General features: G+C 28.7%; 6 protein-coding genes across 8 annotated transcripts; 2 read left to right on the forward strand and 4 right to left on the reverse strand.

Annotated features, from left to right (window-relative positions):
* Positions 1-564: 564 nt before the first annotated feature.
* Positions 565-4,362, forward strand: TfIIA-L (transcription factor IIA L). 2 transcript variants are annotated; one of them, XM_015315792.2, is made up of 8 exons: positions 565-684; positions 829-1,017; positions 1,689-1,899; positions 2,002-2,322; positions 2,393-2,601; positions 2,709-2,855; positions 2,934-3,023; positions 3,139-4,362. In XM_015315792.2, the coding sequence occupies exons 2-8, from the start codon at positions 994-996 to the stop codon at positions 3,244-3,246; spliced, it is 1,110 nt and encodes a 369-aa protein (XP_015171278.1). In that variant the 5' UTR covers positions 565-684; positions 829-993; the 3' UTR covers positions 3,247-4,362. The 2 variants fall into 2 exon arrangements, with proteins under 2 accessions (XP_015171278.1, XP_015171279.1); XM_015315793.2 differs by having other exon boundaries at positions 677-1,017.
* Positions 4,363-4,893: 531 nt separating this feature from the next.
* On the forward strand, positions 4,894-13,943 carry Plod (procollagen lysyl hydroxylase). The gene is given in 11 exon segments (XM_015315794.2): positions 4,894-4,937; positions 4,939-4,985; positions 7,562-7,793; positions 7,859-7,998; positions 8,001-8,198; positions 8,276-8,729; positions 8,825-9,052; positions 12,564-12,885; positions 12,968-13,072; positions 13,162-13,308; positions 13,390-13,943. Coding segments are annotated over 11 exon segments (2,202 nt in total). The 3' UTR covers positions 13,675-13,943.
* Positions 9,130-10,373, reverse strand: LOC107063745 (immunoglobulin domain-containing protein oig-4). Its single transcript, XM_015315799.2, has 4 exons — positions 10,216-10,373; positions 9,932-10,115; positions 9,702-9,851; positions 9,130-9,450 (listed from the first exon to the last, which is right to left on the reverse strand). Exons 2-4 carry the CDS (start codon positions 10,106-10,108, stop codon positions 9,292-9,294), a joined length of 486 nt encoding a protein of 161 aa, XP_015171285.1. The 5' UTR covers positions 10,109-10,115; positions 10,216-10,373; the 3' UTR covers positions 9,130-9,291.
* On the reverse strand, positions 11,067-12,259 carry LOC107063744 (immunoglobulin domain-containing protein oig-4). 2 transcript variants are annotated; one of them, XM_015315797.2, is made up of 4 exons: positions 12,109-12,259; positions 11,689-11,876; positions 11,460-11,609; positions 11,067-11,395 (listed from the first exon to the last, which is right to left on the reverse strand). In XM_015315797.2, the coding sequence occupies exons 2-4, from the start codon at positions 11,869-11,871 to the stop codon at positions 11,237-11,239; spliced, it is 492 nt and encodes a 163-aa protein (XP_015171283.1). In that variant the 5' UTR covers positions 11,872-11,876; positions 12,109-12,259; the 3' UTR covers positions 11,067-11,236. The 2 variants fall into 2 exon arrangements, with proteins under 2 accessions (XP_015171283.1, XP_089032684.1); XM_089176558.1 differs by lacking the exon at positions 12,109-12,259 and having other exon boundaries at positions 11,689-11,890.
* Positions 13,944-14,214: 271 nt separating the features above from the next.
* Positions 14,215-16,961, reverse strand: Vsp37A (Vacuolar protein sorting 37A). Its single transcript, XM_015315796.2, has 5 exons — positions 16,637-16,961; positions 16,058-16,247; positions 15,849-15,963; positions 15,213-15,734; positions 14,215-15,110 (listed from the first exon to the last, which is right to left on the reverse strand). The coding sequence occupies exons 1-5, from the start codon at positions 16,723-16,725 to the stop codon at positions 14,764-14,766; spliced, it is 1,263 nt and encodes a 420-aa protein (XP_015171282.1). The 5' UTR covers positions 16,726-16,961; the 3' UTR covers positions 14,215-14,763.
* Positions 16,962-17,114: 153 nt separating this feature from the next.
* On the reverse strand, positions 17,115-19,535 carry LOC107063746 (CCA tRNA nucleotidyltransferase 1, mitochondrial). The gene is given in 5 exon segments (XM_015315801.2): positions 17,115-17,860; positions 17,928-17,997; positions 18,000-18,537; positions 18,714-19,180; positions 19,265-19,535. Coding segments are annotated over 4 exon segments (1,401 nt in total). The 5' UTR covers positions 18,777-19,180; positions 19,265-19,535; the 3' UTR covers positions 17,115-17,130.
* Between the last annotated feature and the right edge of the window lie 818 nt (positions 19,536-20,353).

Genomic DNA, 20,353 nt, shown 5'->3' on the forward strand with positions numbered 1-20,353 from the left:
TGTAATTTGGTATTTAACTAATTGCATACAAAATAATTAAAATAAAAATGAAACTTAAAATTATTAATATCACAAGTACTACGCGTATTGAATTTATTTATAATTCTTTCAAAAATTACATATCTGTTTGTATAATTCAAAAATGAATTTCTATTTCAATAGTGATTGGTTAATATTATTTTTGCAAGTTCACCAATCAATATACGACAATTAATTGAACTTACATCTGATTGGTGGTGACAATAATAGAACGGAACGGAAGATAATAGTAGAACGGCGTAGAATTATTGTACACACCTTTCGTGTGATTATCGATTTTATAATTTGTAAAATATACTATATTACATAATTTAATTAATAGCAATTTTTTCTCATAAGGTATAAATAATTATAATTTTAAACAGTAAATATAAAAGAGTATATATAAAAACATTCGTAAAATAAAAGGATTTTTCCGATAATGGCGCCACAAAAAATTTAAATAACATACGTTATTGAACACTTCATTATTATCGTTATACATTTGTTTTGTAGACTTTATTTTTATTTGTAATATTTAAAAAAATACATATACATCAATATATATAAATATGACATAGTTAATGACGTAATATATTAAAGATGATTAGTTGAAGTAAAACTTTTGCCACGTGTCAAGTTACGACTACATTACCGACTGATAAAGTACCTTTTATTATTTTATGTTGATAAAATAATAAATAATTAAATATAACTAAACTTGTTGAAATATATATATATTTTTAATTGGTATATTATTAAATTCTTTAAATTAAACCCATTAAACTTTTTATCAATTTTGATTTGCAGTTGTGTCGACCACTACGGTCACGTTACGGTGGTATGGGAGACGTTCAGATAGTATAAAAGAGCAGGGAGCGATGCAACAGTCCGGCTTCTGAGGGCATCGTCGTTAGATCAGTTGGGATTATTGGTATTGTTTTTCGCCTGATAGACAATACGAATTATCCTGCAATGGCCCTCAGCCAAACTAGTGTGGTAAGTAAAGGAGAAATCAATGACAACTCCACAGAAATATGATTGTAATAATGAAACGTGTACGTTTTAGTTCTAAGAAATAATTCGACATGGTTATGCGAAGCCACGTTGTAAAGGAATAAATTGTTCACGTGGTTCATATACTTGTCACCTAATTTGAGAAATCCTCTCCAACTTATATTTTATTCAATGTTTTTTATCATTCTCTTTCTCTCGATTACAACTTTTAGGTTAATCGTATTTTTTGTGTTCTTAGGAATGTATGAAATACTTAACATCTATTCAATTATTATATTCTTCTTTTTATGTCAAAACAGTTATTTAATCTTTACTTTCATACTTCAGAATTGTTAGTTTTCATTTGAAAAAAGAACGTAATATTTATTATATAAATTATTAAATATTTAATAGAGATTAAGATAGCATAACAAATTCATTAAGTAACGTTCACGTTATTAATATTACACAAATTAGATTTAAAATCATATTTTTTATAAGTATGTATTTCTGTAGAAAACATAGAACATATATATGATTTAAAGTCTTTACTAATTTATTGTTTCAAATTTTATTAATTAATTGTATATACCGAAACTGATGCATTTAAAAAAAACTTTTGTTTTGATTTTTGTTATTATAAATAACAAAATACTTTAACATATTATTTACAGTTGAGACTATACAACACTGTGATAGATGATGTAATTGGTGGAGTTCGAGAAGCGTTTTCAGATGAAGGTGTAGATGAACAAGTATTATTAGAATTGAAACAAATTTGGGAAACAAAATTAATGTCAAGTAAAGCAGTGGAATTAAATCCAGAACCACAAGAACCACAAGTTCCTCAGCTAAATACACATAAATCTGTGCCTGGTAGCAAAGGTATAATGACATACATATAATTACAAAATATTTTATACTAACATAAGAATTTAGGATAAAATTATATAATATATCTTTGCTAATCATATATTATTGATACAGTTTCACAACAATCGCAGCAGCAACAACAACAACAACAACCAACACCGCAGCAATCACAACCGCAACAACAGCAGCAGCAACATCAACAGCCGCAACAATCACAGCAACATCAACAACAACCATCACAGCAACAAACATCACATTCTTCAAGTACACCATTACAACACCAAAATGCACCGGTGCAACAAGTGGTGACGACTACTCCACCTGCGGTACTTGATAGACAAGTGCCAATTCAAATTACTTTACCACCACAACCTGGTTCACGTGATTCTCAGCAACGTATATTAACTATACAAGTTCCTGCATCTGCGATTCAAGGTATATAGAGTTCAGAAGTTATTGTATATCATATGTTCTTGTAAGCTAAAGTAAATTATTTTGTTTAAAGGCAACCAACTTCACACTATTTTAACTGGTCCTATAATTAGTGCTGCAATGGGTTTGCCAGCTGATGTAGCTGGAACATTATTACAACAGCATGTAAATTCTACTTTTCTGGGTCATCCTACATTGTCACCAATTCAGGTTAATCAACCCTTACAAGTTGTAACGCAAAACACAAATAATGTTGTTTCACAACGATCTGTTCAAGGTCAAGTAAGTACAATTTTTAAATCTATAAAAACATTTATAATATTTTGTAAATATTATTATAATTCATGAAGTTTAGAAATATATTATTAGTTATTTTTCTTATTTTTTAGCAAAATAACATAGCCCAATTAGATGGAGCATTAGGTGATTCCTCAGATGAAGACGAAGAAGAAGAGGAAGAGGATAACGATGATGACGATGAGGATCTTGATGACAAGGAAGAAGAGGAAAATGATGAAGCCACTGCACGAGAAGAGGTACTTAAAAAAATTATTATAAAATTGAAAGTAGTCCAAGATAATAAATATTTAACTTATATTTCTTTTCATTCACAGGAACCATTAAATTCTGAAGATGATGTAACGGATGATGACCCTTCTGACCTATTTGATACAGACAATGTAGTTGTTTGTCAATATGATAAAGTAAATTTCTATTTTATTAAGATACCTAAAGAAAGATAGTTTAATCATTGTAATGTAAATGAAACATTACATCAGGAATGTTTATGTATGATTGTACAAATATTTTACTTTTCAGATTACAAGGAGTAGAAACAAATGGAAATTTTATCTTAAGGATGGCATAATGAACTTAAGTGGGAAGGATTATGTGTTCCAAAAGGCAAATGGAGATGCTGAATGGTAGATTTGAAGATGATGTGAATATTGTGTTGTCCAGTTTTATTTTTAACAGACTTTATAAAAGGACAGCTTGGTAATGTGTTCATGTGACGTTGTGCTTGATGGACAACATTAAGCTGTAAACATTCTATAATGAGGCAGTAAACCACATAATAATACTATTATATCTAAAATTAAAGTGGTTAAACTCTCTGAGAAAGTAAAAAATCTAGATTTTATATCTTTTATATTTTAATATTTTAGTAATTATCAAAGTTAATATAATGGCAATTTATTGATATTGTTTATTTAAGAAAAAGATTTTAAAATAGTTATATATAAAGTTTAAATAATTTTCTGTTGTTTATTATAAATTTATTATAATATTTTATTATTGTATTATTTTATTAGTGGTACTATTCCTCATAAAGAAAGTTACAGCAGCTGTTCTTATATCGTTTTACAACACAAACATTATTGTTCAATCAATAATGTATTTAGTGAAATATTTTAGTTAACATTACTAGTTGTATTAATGATTATCGCATCAAGAATTTTAATCATTATTCTTGCTGCTTTATATCCCTAGGATCTATAATTATTAAACTTTTACATAATTACAAAATAATTGTAAATAAAGTAAAGGGATGCTAATTATGTGATGCTTTTGAAAATAAATGTGTCTTATACTGTTATTATAGTTAACTAAATTGCGAAATAAAAATGATCATTTAATTCTTAAATTAAATCTGATTGATCAAGAAGAATTACGTCAGTAACAATATACAACAATAATATTAATATCGATAACTGCCTGAAACAGTCGGTAATGCATTTTGAACGAAAGCGGATAACATGCACCCTCGAATCACGACCCTGGAACAAAATGCATCCTGTCACAACATAATTAAAGCTTATGGCAAGTAACGAGAAGAAAATCATAAAAGCAGGATGTTTCCGTAATTATTATAAACAGTTAATGCTCTTATTAGACTGGTTTTGAGCGCGTAACGATTACGGTTAACCTCACTTTTTTCGAATGACATTGTTGACAGTGACAGATAGGGTTAACAAAGAATAGCAAAGAGACTACGAAAAACAACAAAAATAATAATAAATAACAATGAAATAAGCAAAATTATTTTTAATGAAAAAGAAAGAAAATAAAATGAAATATGTAATGTTTAAAAATAAAAGAAAATATCGGGAGGATGTTATATAAAATGCGTAATCGTGTGTGACCATGAATGAGAAGAAGAAATTAAAGCGCGCACGAGATACATCTCGGGAATGTTAAGCGGTTTTCCTACGCCGAAATTTCTACGCGGGATGGAAAAGATATGCCTCTTTGTGAAGCCGAACGTCCTCTTCATGGATAGTAGCTTATGCTTCCGAAAACTGTGGGAGTAAGAGTAGTACAAACTAATAAAGAAAGAGAACGAGAAAGAGAGAGGAAGAATCAACCCACCCGGTCTTTCGGTCCTCTTTCTTCAAAGCATTTAACTCGATTCTCTTAGTAAAAGGCAGCAATCGAAATTGTGGGCTCGAGAAGTCGTGGTGCATCGTTCAAGTTGTGTTGTCAAGATCGAAAAGTGACCATTACCTAAAAAGGGCCTAACAAGTAGAATCGACGATTTTAATCGCGATTTTACATTGATCTGTCATTTTAAAAATGCAAATCAAACGAATCGGATGGTGTTTGATCTTGAGCATTTTTTACATACCACGTGGTCAGCGAGAACACGGACTCCTTGGAATCTAATGGTAAACTCATTTATGTTTACATTACAGAATATAACAAATGAATATATATTGCTTATTTAATCATTTAAAACTTTACCTTTATTATCGTATATTCCCTTTTCTATATGTTTGTATTTTTATTCATATTTTTAATTTATTTGTTAATCGTTCATTCACTTTCAATATTTGTTTACCCTATTTTTGTTTATTATCTGTTTATTATCTTGTTAGCTTTGTATGACGAATATACTCATTGTATGAAAAATGTAATAGTATTATTTTGAGAAAGAGAGAGATATTTAAGTATTTTTAAATAAATTATTAAATAAATTTACAAAAAAGTAATAAAATAGTTCATTAAAAATTTAAAAGGCACTTACATTTTTTCGAATTTATTTTAATTTCTATATATTCTAATGTTATATTGTCTATGTAAAAAATTATGTTAAATATATATATATATATATAATTATAAATATTATAATATATTTAATATAATAATTTATAATAATATAAATATATTATTAAATATATATAATATTAATTACATAAATATTTGTGTTGTTTTCTGTGGAAAACAACAGGTATACTTTACGTATAATATATGATAATTATATCTCATATATAATATTCATTGATTAAATTGATCAACGATCAAAAATTAAAATTGAAAGTTTCTTTTTCGATAAAAATAATGTTACGGTTCATTCATTTAATGAAAAAAATTAAACGAAAGTGACAAGAAGAAATGAGGAATAAAATAACATTCGCTTTTTCTTTACTTCTCAAAGATATAACGTAATCTCTCTTTAACCGCAAATAACTTTTGAAAGAAACGAAAGTTTTCTCAATTATGTAATTTTCTCTCGATCAGTCATAAATTATTTACCTGTAAAAAAAAAGGAATAATGCAATAGCGATAGATATAAAATCTATCGTCAATTGTCTTTTTGTTTTCTATCGATCTATCGTTACGCTTTCCAAATTATCGTACGATCGAAACTAATTTGTTTTTATTATCAATTACTTTCGTATATATCAAAGATTTTTCAACATAAAATACTTTATTTCACTATTAAATTATTTTACTTTCACCAAATATTGTTTTATATTTATCGGGAATTGAACAATAAATAAAAATAAAATCAACATCAAATAAGCAACATGGCTTAATCGTAATTGTAACATTTAATTGGCTCAACGAGATCAACCTATTTTGTTTGAACTTAATTGTTCTCAAACTATTTATTTCATTCTTAAATTATATTTTATTGTAAATATATTTGAAATTAATTTTTTTTCTCTAGAATCTCGTTACATTTTTATCATCTGGCAACCGGAAACGATGGTAGCTTATTTCGAAATAGTATACTACGTGACTTTAAAAACGTAAGATTAAATATCATCTTCAAGATTTACGATATATTTAGCTTATTTGTTTTTATCTTTAATTACTATATTTTATAATAGTAATAATATTATAATAAATAATATAAAATTACACAATTGAAAAAAAAAGTATTTCATTGTCGGTAAGTATTTATCTTTTTTCTTTATACAACCCACCATTTCAAATGCGTGGGTTGGTTACAGCAATCGTAATGAAGCATATCTTACTGAAATATATATATATATATATATAACATACTATTCCGTGAAACGTGTATAGTAAAAAGTAGTGCTATTATATGTCATCGATATGAAAAGATTCTTCCACAGTATAATTATCTTATAAGAGGACAAAACTATGTTTTACCATGTTTCCTACGTCCATTTTAATGTTTATAATTTATTAATAGAATGTACAAAAGAATATTGACGAATGTTGATACAAATCACATATGAAAAAAGTACGTGCGATGCATAAATACTATAAATCTTTCTAGATCATAGTCAGAAAGATGCATTTACCATTTTGCATTCGCTAAACGTTCTGCGGTTTTTCATGTTGGGCACTACTTTACGATCGGTTATGACGTCATCGTTCAAACTGAACATAAATCATATTAATTTTATGAATAGTTGATTTTCATAAATGTTATTTGTATATGCATATATATGTCAGTAATTATGACATTTTGGGTTAATGTAAATTAAAAAATTTACTGAATTAATATTATGATTTATTTATTTATGTTAAAATTATTCATATTTTAAAAGAAATCATAAAATCAATTTTTACAACTTTTTATTTTACATTAATTAAATATCATAATTATTGGCAAAAGTATATTTATATAATTATATCAAATTGAAATTATAAACATTGTTAGTAGGTATGTGAAATGGCGGCATCGCAGACTTATACTTTTTTAGAATCACTGTAATTGGGGAATATTGAAATGAAAAATTAAATATTGTTATTCTATTAATAATATAATATTGATTTTTGTATTGTTTTTCTTTTCTTAGTATAGCGACTTTTGGACCTTGGTCGCTTATCAAAACATAAGAACAAATATTTGAGTTTATATTTATACATTTAACATTTTGAACATAAACAAAGTTCAAACATCATGTAAATCTTGATATTCTCAAATCTCGGTCTACATGATAATATATATGTATCTATAAGTATTAAATTGTTATCATTTCAGATGTTCTCATTTTCACTGTTGCTACAAACGAGACTGATGGTTTCAAGAGATATATCCGGTCTACGGAGGTTTACGGATTCCGTGACTACGTGAGGGTTCTTGGTTTAGGAAAAGAATGGAGAGGGGGTAATGTTAAAACCAGTCGAGGCGGTGGATACAAAATAAATCTTTTGAAAGATGCGCTAAAAAATTATCAAAATGATAGGGACAGAATTATCATCTTTACGGACAGGTAGATGTATGGTGAATGATATTAATTATATCAATATATATTCATACATATATATATCTTCTCAGTTACGACGTTATATTCCTGGCTCAAATTTCCGAAATTGTTGAGAAATTTAAGGAAACCGAAGCACGAATATTATTCTCAGCGGAAGGTTTCTGTTGGCCTGATCAGAATTTAGCTTCTAAATATCCACAAGTTACTGGGGGAAACGTTATTTAAACTCTGGTGGTTTTATGGGCTACGCCTCCGACGTATTTGCCATTTTAAACATTGCCACACTCGAGGATCATGAAGACGATCAATTGTTTTACACGAATATTTACCTTAACGAAGATTTGAGAGAAAAACATAAGATTAAACTTGATCATAAGTCCGAAATATTTCAAAATCTTTATGGTGCTGTAGGTATGTGTAAACTTGAGTAAATATTTAACGATGACTATTCGATGAGATATTTATATACTTTCTCTTACATTGTTTAGCCGACGTCGAATTGATATTCAAGGGACAAGAGGCTTATCTTCAAAATACAGTGTACAATACAATACCTTTGATAGTACACGGTAATGGTTACAGTAAGCTAGCTCTTAACTCCTTAGGAAATTATTTGGCACGTGCCTGGAGTCCTGAAGAAGGATGTTTAAATTGTTGGGACAATGTCATTGAATTGGATATTACCAAACCTGATAAATTTCCTATTATTTTGATTGCATTGTTCATAAATATACCAGTACCATTTTTAGAAGAATTTTTACTATCCGTTTATCGACAGACCTATCCAAAATCTAAATTACATCTTTTCATTTACAACGATGTTTCATATCATGAGCAGACTGTACAAGAATTCGTCGATACTATTGGACATGAATATTTGGCTGTTAAACAAATTTTACCAAACAACGATATAGATGAAGTTCAAGCAAGAAATTTGGCAATGTAAGAATTGCGAAACTAACTTCATTTACACATATTACATATGTATAGATTCATATTTTTAACATTAACACAATATTCAATCAATTCTTATGCAGGGATTATTGTTTGTTGAAAAACTGTGATGGATACTTTTCAATCGACGCTATTGCCCATCTTGATAATGAACATACTTTGAAATTATTGGTTGAACAACAGAGAAACATCGTTGCTCCTTTACTTGTAAGACCATATAAAGCATGGAGTAATTTTTGGGGAGCCATCACAGACGATGGATTTTATGCACGGAGCTTTGACTATATGGAAATTGTCAAGAATGAACGCAGGTGAGTTATATGTTTTACTATAAATCGAAATAATATTTCTATTAAGTTATTCGAATGTTTCATTTGTATAGATTAAATTGTTTTTTATTTTTCGTTATTATATTTATTTCATTTTATTACGTTTTCATATATAATACGCTAGATTTATCTGCTGCGTTTCTAGTTAATCGTTTAGGAATGTTTTCCGTCTAATAAAAAATCAACCTATGATTTACCTCATTAGAATATTACGTTCAATTTTAATCAAAAGCAATGGAGAAATCAGTCTTGAATGATCTCCGGTCGATGCTGTACATATTATCGGCGGTACATTCATAAACACCCGCATCCATCTGAGTAGCAGGATCAATCTCAAGTTTAGATTTTACTTTATCTGCACCGACTTGCCATTCGTGTACCTATTGTTAAATGAAAGATTAGATCAATGATAATGATAAATATTATATTAGGTATAGCTATTAATTCGGTGGTTTGATGTTAAATTTACTGTATCAAAATCGGCATTGACATCTTTGTTAAAGAACTCGTCAGTTGCCTGAAAGATGGACCATAGAATAATGTGGACCCTAAGACCATTTATTTAAAGTGCACCGAATTAATTGCTACATTTAATAATTGTAAATAAAATGATGTGTCAAATTTTACTAACGTGTAGGTAAAGATGACTGTAAATCTCAGTTCCATCTTTGAACCATGTAATATGGGGTCTCGGTTTACCACGTGCGACACACACGAAAGCTATTTTATGTCCCAATACGTATTCAAAATCAAAATGTGATGCAAGCAATATTTTTGCTCCCTGAAAACGAAAGTTAATCATTAATAAAAATAATAATTATTTTTGTATTTTATAAAATCGTACAAAATGTTGTTCCTTACATTATCGTTATTATAATACTGATCACTCTCGGTATCACGATATTTTCCAGTAATAGGTAGACCTATCTGTACACGAGACTTACTTCTTGCTCTAGAACGACCTCTTCTGCCAAAACTCTCGCGTGAATTTAATAATAATATAGTCAATAAAAGAATTACAAATGTTAAATGTCGCATGATGATTCTGAAATAATAGAATTTTTCGTATCAGTTTAACAATGATTATCTTTATAGACGATTGAATAAAATAGAACAAATATTAATTAATCAACGTTTCAACGTACATCTTTGATAATTACGAATAAAGTTAAATAGACCACAAGTCATGTAATTAAATGAAACTTTTTGGAAATTGCGTAACGTTTCCTTGGACTTGTCAAACTTATTCACCGTGTGCGTACAACGTTCGACGATCACACGGAACTCCGATGCAACTGACAGTCACCTACTCATTACTCCCCTAGTATCCTATCCTATCTATTATGGAACTTGCTGCAGTTACCATTAACTCATACGTGTTTCATGTATAAACATTGAATGCATTTCTTCTAATTACTTTTCTCTCAATGTTTAATACATCCAAAAATTTTCATTAAGGAAAACGTTTCTTTCTTATTGATTTGTATTAATTTAAGATTAATTAATTAGAAAAAAATAAAATATTAAAATTAAAGAGATATATTTATAATAGTATGATACTTTTATAGAAAATTGTATGTTTCATGAAAAGCATCCTTTTTTTTTATTTTCAAATTTCAGCAGCATGACCCGTTTTATTTCATTTTGTATTATTACGCATAATACGATACGATACATTTCTCGATATACTTTATACCTCACTTTACAAACTTATCACCCTTATGGAAGCCAATTATGTCCTAATGAAAAAGAGCTAGGGGACATCTGAATTTGCATTTATATCGTTATATGGTGAAAAATATTAACGATAAGAGTACTTGAACTCTATCATCTAATAAACTTTGACATTGTATTTTTAAAATGATATACTCTCGATTATTGAGACAAATAAAATGAATTTTTCCTATAATTTAATATAAAAATACATTATAAGAGATAATAGAATATTTTTATTTCATATTATTTATTTATTAAGGAAAAGGAAACAAAGTTAAACTGAGATGGTTAATGAAATTTTTTCTTATGTGATTACATGTAACATAAGTGTCAGTCTTGCATTTCATGCTACAATAACATTTCCAGCTATTATACGTGCATGTTAAGTTTCTATCATATTCGTACAATGTTATTTGATTATTTGAAAAGTAAGAAGAAAATATGCATTTATTAATATGATATCATAACGTAATCTGTTCTGAAACCCCTATGATCAACGGCATATTGATTATCAGCTTGACATTCGTAATAGCCAGCGTCTTTTTGAGTGGCAGGATCAATCTCCATCTTTGATCTAATTGTATCATTTCCAACTGCCCTTTCATGTATCTAAAAATCATTCAAACAATTTCTATATGAGCATGAATGAAATGAAAAGAGAAGTTCTACTTACTTGGAAAAATTCGTGATGATAAACTTCTATACCATCTTTGAGCCAAGTAATCTCAGGTCTTGGAATTCCCGTGGCTACACACGAGAAAGTGATCTTTCTTCCTAATATATAATCTGATTCAAAGTGAGATGCTTCGATAATTCTTGCACCCTACATAACAGAATTGTTGATTAAAAATATACTCCCTCTCTCTTTGTATTTTTCGTCACTCATGTTATATCAAACTTACATCTTTGTTTTCGTAATAGCGTGCACTTGCAGGATTTCGATGTAGTATAAGTATAGGCATCCTAGATCCATGCATTCTTGTTCGACTTCTGCTAGGTCCTCGAGAGCCTCCAGCCTTCGCTGCATTCGCATTCACCACCAAAGTTGCTAACAGCAACAACGAAAGAAACCTGTATCTGGTCATTTGACCTAAAATCAATGATCTTTTCTACATTTTCTTATCATTTTGTTCAAATACAACGATCCATTTTTAAAATTATTTTTTTTATCGCCTTGTTCTTTGCGCGTATATTTTTTGGATTTTTTTACCTCAACACACACTCAACTATTCGAGATTTGATTTTTTCCCGTTGAATATGTATGGTATAAGCTTTTTAATTTGTTATCATATTAGAAATATCATTATGCGGATTTCTCTTACCGAGTATTCAAAGAACAACTTCTTTTCACTATTGAAAAAGTAAAACTCAAAGATCAGATCCGCCTGACCCTACAGCCTAAAATACAAATGGTCCACGTATGATGGGCACGCAGTCACCAGAGACACAGTTATGAATCTCAATTGGATAATTATGCATAACCCATTGCCAGTATGCTCATCAAGCAATCACAGTAGCAGATTGACTACGGTACAAAACATTTAAACGATGACCTCTGAAAAACAACACGTGGCAATTACTTCGCGCGAGTACCAAACAACCCTGCGAGATATTTAAACGTGTGATATAAAGCTTTTCTACTGACGACAAAAGACTTTTAAAGCAATCTTCAAATACTATTTTTTCTCTTCATCTTTTAAAGAACATCATCCCGCAGATATTAAAAAAAATATTTAATGATCTAAAATGTAACATATTTGAATTTATTATGTTCCAGGGGTTTGTGGAATGTACCATTCATTAGTAATTGTTATTTGATCAATGCTACACTTATAAAGAACAAAATAACACGTCCCTCTTATTCAATTGACGATTTGGACCCAGATATGTCTTTTGCATATGTTAATAGAGAACGTTACATTCATATGTATGTTAGTAACAGATTAGATTTTGGACATTTGGTTGATCCAGATACCTACAATATTAAATTAACACATCCGGATTTCTATCAAATATTAGATAATAAATACGATTGGGAGAAAAGATACATTCACGAAAACTATACTCTAAACTTTGATCCGAATCATAAACCTCTACAGGTATGTATAATAGCATTATTTATTATATAATTTGACCATCTTTATTTTAAATATTAATATTATCTTCTACTTCTTTTTCTAGCCGTGTCCAGATGTTTATTGGTTTCCTATTGCCAATCGACGATTTATTAAAGAAATGGTCAATATCGTAGAAACTTATGGTCATTGGTCTGACGGTACAAATCATGTGAGTTTTTCTCTGACCAAACAAATGATTAGAAAATAAAGAAACAATGAATGAATAAACAAAATGATAAATAATATTTTTTTCTATAGGATCCAAGATTATCAGGTGGTTACGAGAATGTACCAACTCGTGATATTCACATGAATCAAATTAATTTTGAAAAGCAATGGTTATATTTCTTAAAAGAATATGTTAGACCTCTACAAGAGCTAGTATTCACGGGATACTACCATGACGTAAGATTTTATGTTATTTTAATAGTAATAGATAGATTTGTATCATATAAAATGTTTTAAACGTTTTATTTTTTTTAACAGCCACCGCGCGCCCTTATGAATTTCGTTGTTCGATATCGACCAGACGAACAACCGTCATTAAGGCCGCATCACGATAGTTCAACGTACACAATTAATATTGCTCTTAACGAAGTTGGGATTGACTATGAAGGTGGTGGATGTAGATTTATCCGATATAATTGTTCGGTCACCAGTACGAAACCTGGTTGGATGTTGATGCATCCTGGAAGACTGACGCACTTTCATGAAGGATTGAAAGTAACCAAGGGTACTCGTTATATAATGATTTCTTTTGTTGATCCATGACAAGTTTTAAATAAAGAAACTATAAGTTTCATTCACATTTTATAAATCTCACGAAAGAATTATATATCGTGTGATTATATCAATTAAATGTGTTCTTTTAACTTTAGATTGATAATATAATTGCGATACAAGATCACTCATGTATTATTTTTATAATGTTGTATCATAATTGTAAATGAACATACTTCATTGATGATAATAATAATGACTGAACATTTATACAGATTGATGCAAATCGTAAATGCAAAATTGTAATATACAATGCTAAACTCTGTTTATTTTTTTTCCTTTATAATAATAAAGTTTTCCCCTTCATATTTTATTCGCTAGTTAAAATCAAAGCAATGATGGCTATATAAAAATGTATTTTGGGAACATATTCTATTTTCTCACGATAGAAATATTAAAAAACATTCCATATCACAACATTATTGAGCTTTAAAATCTATAGTTAATAAGTAGCGAAATATATATGAAAATCTGAGATTCTATTAGGAACTTTCATAGGAAAAATAAGTTGATTGATATCAACGAGTAGCAAATTGTTAAAAATCGGTTTAATCATATCTCTGCACATTTATTTACATAGTAAAAAAAGTGCTTCTTTAAAAATATAAACGAAACATGCATAATGCAATGGCCCATTAACTTTTCCTTAATTTTTTTTATCTTTTTTTTTTATCAAGGTAAGTACATTTTAAAGTAATTGAATTATCGAATAATGTTATAGTGCAGATATTGAAGGATTTAGTTTGAATTTATACCTTCATCATAATGTACATTGCAGCAGAATATTTGTCAAATTTACATTTAGTGAACTTCTGTATTTACTATCTTTTTACACCTTGTTTTTTTATGGAATGCTACCAGTTTAAATTAATTCAAGAAATAGTGTTTAACAGGCAGTAATGCAAATAATTATATGTTATAAAAATCTTATATCTCTCTCTGCCAGCGAGTGCTCTAATAATTATAGATATTAATATTTGATAAATATAAGATTGTTATTCGAATTGAAATTATTATTTAATTTATCTAGAGATTATTTACAATTTGTTCGTCTCATAGAAAAAATGATTATATATTAACTTAATAACCAGCTCGTTTCAATTCGTTTAATTGATGCGCCAATTTTTCTTCCTTAGTTCTTCTTGCTTGCCCTAGTTTCCGACATTCAATATATGTGCTAAGAAATCGCTCAACATCAACTTTTCCATTAAGAAAATCTTCTGCTATTTTTTCACTCTCTTCATGACTTTCATCGGCTGCTCGCCTTAGGCATTCTTTTATTTGATCTGGCGTAAAAATTTCTGACAACTTATTGTATCGTTGTATTAATTGGTCATATTTAGCTTTTAATACAGCTACTGTTTGTATTTTTTCTGTAACATCAGCTTGTAATTGTTTTAATTCAGGTTCCTTTGCTGCATTGGCTTCTAGAAGATAGAAAAAGATATTACAAAAGATATTATTATTATTATTATTATTATTATTTCTTATATACTAATACACTATTAAAGTTTTATTTGATTACATACTTGCTGTCTTTTCTACCCAATCAATAGTATCTTCAATAGCTGTGTTAATATCCTTTAATTGGGAATGTTTTTCAAGAAATTCATCCTGCCTATCTTCATCTTCGTTAAGTTTTTTCAATTCCTCATTTGATAAATTATTTAATTCTGGGAATATAAAACTTTGCACAACTTTTGTTTGTGCACAGCTTGGTAACGTTGGATGATAATTGGTATTTGTATAAGTAAGGTATGTTGCCCTGTGTTGATTAGTTGTGTATCGAGAAGGGCTGGCATTATGAAGTGTGTTACTTCTTGAAGATGAAATGTATGTTGAATGTTGTGATGCAGAACCAAATGTTTTTGACTGGTTATCTGTGACATACGTATTGCCAGAATTTGTATTATTATAGTTATAAATGCAAGGATTTGTACCGGAAGTTGAATACTGTGGAAACTGTGTATTATAATACGAGTTATAAGAAGTAGGCGGAATATCTGTATATTGTTGAAGCGAGTAGGATGGTGAATTTCTTCCTTGTAAGTCTACAATGAAATAAATTAATCGTTCACATTTTAAAAAATCAATTCAATCAAATTTATTCTTTGAAAAATATCAAATAAAATAAGAAAAGGATCTTTTAGTAATCTCATACGTACCTCTGTGAGGTTTGGCAGATCCAGGTGAAACATATTCTATTACCTGAGGCGGATTTTTACTGAATTCTCTAATAATAGCTTGAACAACACGACCAAGATCGCTATGCACTGTGAACTAAAAAATGTATAATAATACTTATTTCGCTATAACAAATGATATGAATACAAATTTCAATATAAAATTTGTTTATAAAATTAATAAAATTTACATTAAGTAAACCTGGTGCACTAGTGATTTCACTGTGTTCATTACACCAAGGATGATTTATCGGAGGGGAAACTCTAAGGACTGGCTTTTCAAGCGGGAACTCTGGTGACAAAGAAACCATGATAGCCATACGCCTTTCTCCAGCATTGAACTGTACTTGATATTCCACATCTTCTCTTAATTCTGCTACACTAAAATATATATATATATAAAAAAAAAAGTTAAAACAAATTACAACAAACACTGAATTACTTATACGACCTTGAAAACATTTTTTTAACCATATTAAGCTACAATGCAATATTATAGAATACAAGATATCAAGAATTATTATACTTTGTCAATTTAAATTTGACAAGATACAATGAAATTGCAAAACTAATAAATATATAACTAAATCTGCTGTCTGTACAATATACGATGTCTTTTAACACTGTAATGTCATTGTACTTTTGAATAACTTAAATAATCTATTCATTTAATTATTTTCTTAATAATTAGATAATAGTCTATATATTATAAATGTTTCACCTAACAAGTAAAGTTAATAAGAGGTTACGACAAAGGTATATTATCTTACTTGTCGTTAAAAATTTTCAAAGTGTCGATTTGACGTTTTCTCTTAACAGCGACATTTTCATTTTCTCCACGGAATATTCGCGATATCATTTAAGAGAACTAATTTTGGATAAATCATTCGCTTAACTGTCGATCTCCCTGTCAATGCAACCATCCAGTAGAAACAGCTGTTTAACCTCGCTACGTTTGTGTAGGAACTGAGAAATATTCTCTGAAACATATATCTGTATGTACTCATATACGAATATATATTTTTGCAATGTAGTGACGCGTATACATATTTATAACAAATAAATCATTGAATGCATTTGTAAAAGATCACGAATACGGAAGAGACTACAATTTTCTACAATCGTGACATCTGTCGATGAAACACGAAACTTCTCATTTATTTTGACAATTAAATTTAATGATGCGTCATAATAATTCAATATTGCTAAATTTTATTGAAATCTATATTAAATAATAACAATCAAGTATACATTTTTTTAAAATTTATTTTTTATTTTCATTCAGTTCTTGTACTATTGGTTCTATATGTTTTATAAGTTCATTTGAACTCATTTTGTAATCACTGTCAAACCATAACATTTTTAATTTTTGTAAAACTGGTCCAACCATTTTTCCATTTGATACATAAGATTTTACCATATGACCATTTATTGGAAATTTAGGAACTGTCCACTTATTAATATCATTATAGAAATCTACCATTCCTCTATATTTTAACAATTCGCATACATATTCTTTTGTATCTGACATTTTTAGCTTTGAATTTAATATTAAAAGCTGATACGGTTTCAATGGTTTTTCACAAGGTTTTGGTTCTCTATGTTGAACCAAAAATAATGCTAAATTTCTTTCATAAGCAGAAAACTTCAATCTACTATGCAAATGCATTACTTCTTCTTCATTTTTTAACAATGAAGCAATTAAAGTTATAGCATGTAATTTAAGTGAATTATTCAATGCATTATAATAAACTTTCTTAAAATTTTCTATATCTGGTTTCTCTGGTAGCCCTATATATAACGAAGCATTACATTCTATCAATTTTAATGTTGATTCTCCGCCAAATCTTCCATCTAAAATTCTTTTCCATTCAGACCATATTCGTTCACCAGAAATAAATTCTAACCCTGAAATATTTTCCTTTATTGCTTTTATAGTATTTTCATCAAACTCATCGGGGTTGTTTGAAATTCTACCATAGAATCGGAAAAACCTGTAAATTATAATTACATTCAAATTTAACATAGATTTATTTGAAATTGAACAAAATTATTTCCTACCTTAAGATTCTAAGATAATCTTCTTGTATTCGGGTTGTAGGATCACCTACAAAAACAATTCTTCTTTTTTTAAATCATCGTAACCATAAAAATAATCATATATATTGCCCGTAAGATCAAGAAACATGGAATTAATAGTAAGATCTCGTCTATTAGCATCTAATTTCCAATCAGTAGTATATTCTACTTCGGCACGTCGACCATCAGTTACAACATCAATTCTCAGAGTAGTAATTTCAAAGTTTTCTTTGTCATTAATTCTTGCGGTAATAGTGCCATGTTTTTCACCATTTGCATTTATCATTCTTATTTCTTCCTTTGTAAATAAATCTTTCATTTGTTCTGGTGTAGCAGTAGTAGCAAAATCAAGATCTGTGGGCTTTAAATCCATGAGAATGTCACGTACAGCACCTCCTGCAATTCTCAATGGATAATTGTATTTTTGAAACAACTCTGACAAAACATTTAATTCCGGTGTAAAAATAGAATGAAATATAGAATTATTCAATTTCATGATGATGGGATTATCTCTGGATGGTGGTGCATTTTCCATCATAACTCTTATTCTTTTGTTTTTAATTGAACATAAATATCTTAATGTACTATCCTGCTGCAAAGAAATACAATAAAGAATTATAATATTAATTACTATTTAAATAAATATTTACCTATCTTATATTCCATCTATTTATATATTTATCAATATTTGATTCTCTGATGTTCATTTTATTTTCAGTAAAGATTTTAACCAAACAACATCGAAAATACATACATATATGTACTCACGTATGGAAATTTTTGAAAAAAAGCACATTGTCTTAACCGTAAAAATTTAAACAAAAATACCATAATTATTGACACATTTTATCACTTTTTTAAGGATTAATGATTATTATTTAAAGCAATATAACAATGTATTACGCGAGACACGTGACATTTAAACTACACTTGCAATCTGTCTAAATAAGTATTACTGTTTTCCTTTGAAAAATATTTACAACAATAATAATTATAATAATAATATTACATATATAAGATAAGAATTATATTTAATCTGTATCAATTTGTATTTATTTATAAAATTTTAGTATATTTTTTCATTAGTTTACTTTATGGAGGGTATAGGTAAGGAATATCATCTTTATATATGAAAAGTGTCCGTCGAAATGCATTGAATTAGGTTGGCGCCACAGTAGTTTCAGGGTAAATTTTAAAGGAAGCGCCAAATCTCCCTTTTCTTTTTCTCTTAAAGCCTAAAATAATATTAATATGTAGAACTTATATAAATAAATAAAGTGTAAAAACATTGTATTTTCAATATAGATAAATATAAATACCAGCACGTCTGGAGTATTAGGCCTAAAACGAACAGCAGGCATTGGAAAATCTAATCCAAAAAATACACGTTTTGCTATCAATTTTTTTACATCTATTGGTTTAGGTGGTCTTACGGATGATTTGAGAGAACATCTCAAATCTTAATTATAAATTCGTTATTAAATGTAAATATAACGATTTCATGTTATATGAATCGTCGTAATCTGTAATGTAAAGATATAAGAATTGTAATATATGTAAATCGGTAAATATCAATAAGAGTAGTAATGGTTTCAATATTCAAAAAAGTATCAATAGTTTTTCTTTTTACAATTAGATAAAAAAAACAATGTTTAATTACTCGATAAATTTACTGATAAGTTATAAGATTTTTATAGTTAAAACTCGAGATCAGATCACTAATACATCATATTATGTTAATTGATTTTATTTTTGAAATTTACAAATAAATCAATTGGTATATAAAATACTGTAGCATCATAACTTCATTTCAAAAAATACCGCCAACACGTTCATGTGCACCATTATACACCTATATAACCTATTATATACCTATCACAACGTAGGGATCCGCCATTCATATTCAGCTCATGTGCCATTGGCTGAAAATTTTGGGGACCGCTTGAATTTATAGTAATTTTTTCGTTTAACCTATTCTATTTTAATATAAATTTTTAATTATCATTAAATATAGTTCATTTTTTTCTGTATTTGATGCAATTCATTATTTCATAATTATTTCAATGTTTGAATCATTCGCGCGCAAAATCGAGTTCCGGTCCCCCAGTAATGTACATGGCGCATACCGCCTATGGTTTGTTTCCTCTATCTGTAATATCTCTATGGGGTAATATCTTTATCCAATCCCTGATCGTGATTACGTCACATGCTTCGACTAATCAGCTGCTTACACCTCCCGGATTGGCTTAACATGGCTGCGCGATGGAACGGAAGCTGTCCCTCCAAATTTTCAGCCTAGCAATGTGTATGGCGCGTCTGTCCTATAGAGTCCCTAGCACAATTTGGTATTGTGCGCCACTGAGTCGCATTATGCTCTGTAATTGGAAAACTACCATTATATCACAGAA

This window comes from Polistes dominula, unplaced genomic scaffold (genome assembly GCF_049000335.1).
Source record: "Polistes dominula isolate Pdom_NZ unplaced genomic scaffold, Pdom_raw_medaka contig_25, whole genome shotgun sequence".
NCBI lineage: Eukaryota > Metazoa > Arthropoda > Insecta > Hymenoptera > Vespidae > Polistes > Polistes dominula.

Excerpts from the sequence above, each read along its gene's own strand:
- TfIIA-L (XM_015315792.2), top strand. The coding sequence starts at position 994 with ATGGCCCTCAGCCAAACTAGTGTG. Across the intron at positions 1,900-2,001 it reads ATCTGTGCCTGGTAGCAAAG|TTTCACAACAATCGCAGCAG; the intron begins GTATAATGACAT and ends TTATTGATACAG. Across the intron at positions 2,602-2,708 it reads AACGATCTGTTCAAGGTCAA|CAAAATAACATAGCCCAATT; the intron begins GTAAGTACAATT and ends CTTATTTTTTAG.
- LOC107063745 (XM_015315799.2), bottom strand. The coding sequence starts at position 10,108 with ATGCGACATTTAACATTTGTAATTCTTTTATTGACTATATTATTATTA. Across the intron at positions 9,852-9,931 it reads AGTATTATAATAACGATAAT|GGAGCAAAAATATTGCTTGC; the intron begins GTAAGGAACAAC and ends TTTCGTTTTCAG. Across the intron at positions 9,451-9,701 it reads ACAGTCATCTTTACCTACAC|GTACACGAATGGCAAGTCGG; the intron begins GTTAGTAAAATT and ends ATTTAACAATAG.
- LOC107063744 (XM_015315797.2), bottom strand. The coding sequence starts at position 11,871 with ATGACCAGATACAGGTTTCTTTCGTTGTTGCTGTTAGCAACTTTGGTG. Across the intron at positions 11,610-11,688 it reads GCTATTACGAAAACAAAGAT|GGTGCAAGAATTATCGAAGC; the intron begins GTAAGTTTGATA and ends TCTGTTATGTAG. Across the intron at positions 11,396-11,459 it reads ATCATCACGAATTTTTCCAA|ATACATGAAAGGGCAGTTGG; the intron begins GTAAGTAGAACT and ends AATGATTTTTAG.
- Vsp37A (XM_015315796.2), bottom strand. The coding sequence starts at position 16,725 with ATGATATCGCGAATATTCCGTGGAGAAAATGAAAATGTCGCTGTTAAG. Across the intron at positions 15,735-15,848 it reads ATCTGCCAAACCTCACAGAG|ACTTACAAGGAAGAAATTCA; the intron begins GTACGTATGAGA and ends ATTTCATTGTAG. Across the intron at positions 15,111-15,212 it reads TTGGGTAGAAAAGACAGCAA|AAGCCAATGCAGCAAAGGAA; the intron begins GTATGTAATCAA and ends TCTATCTTCTAG.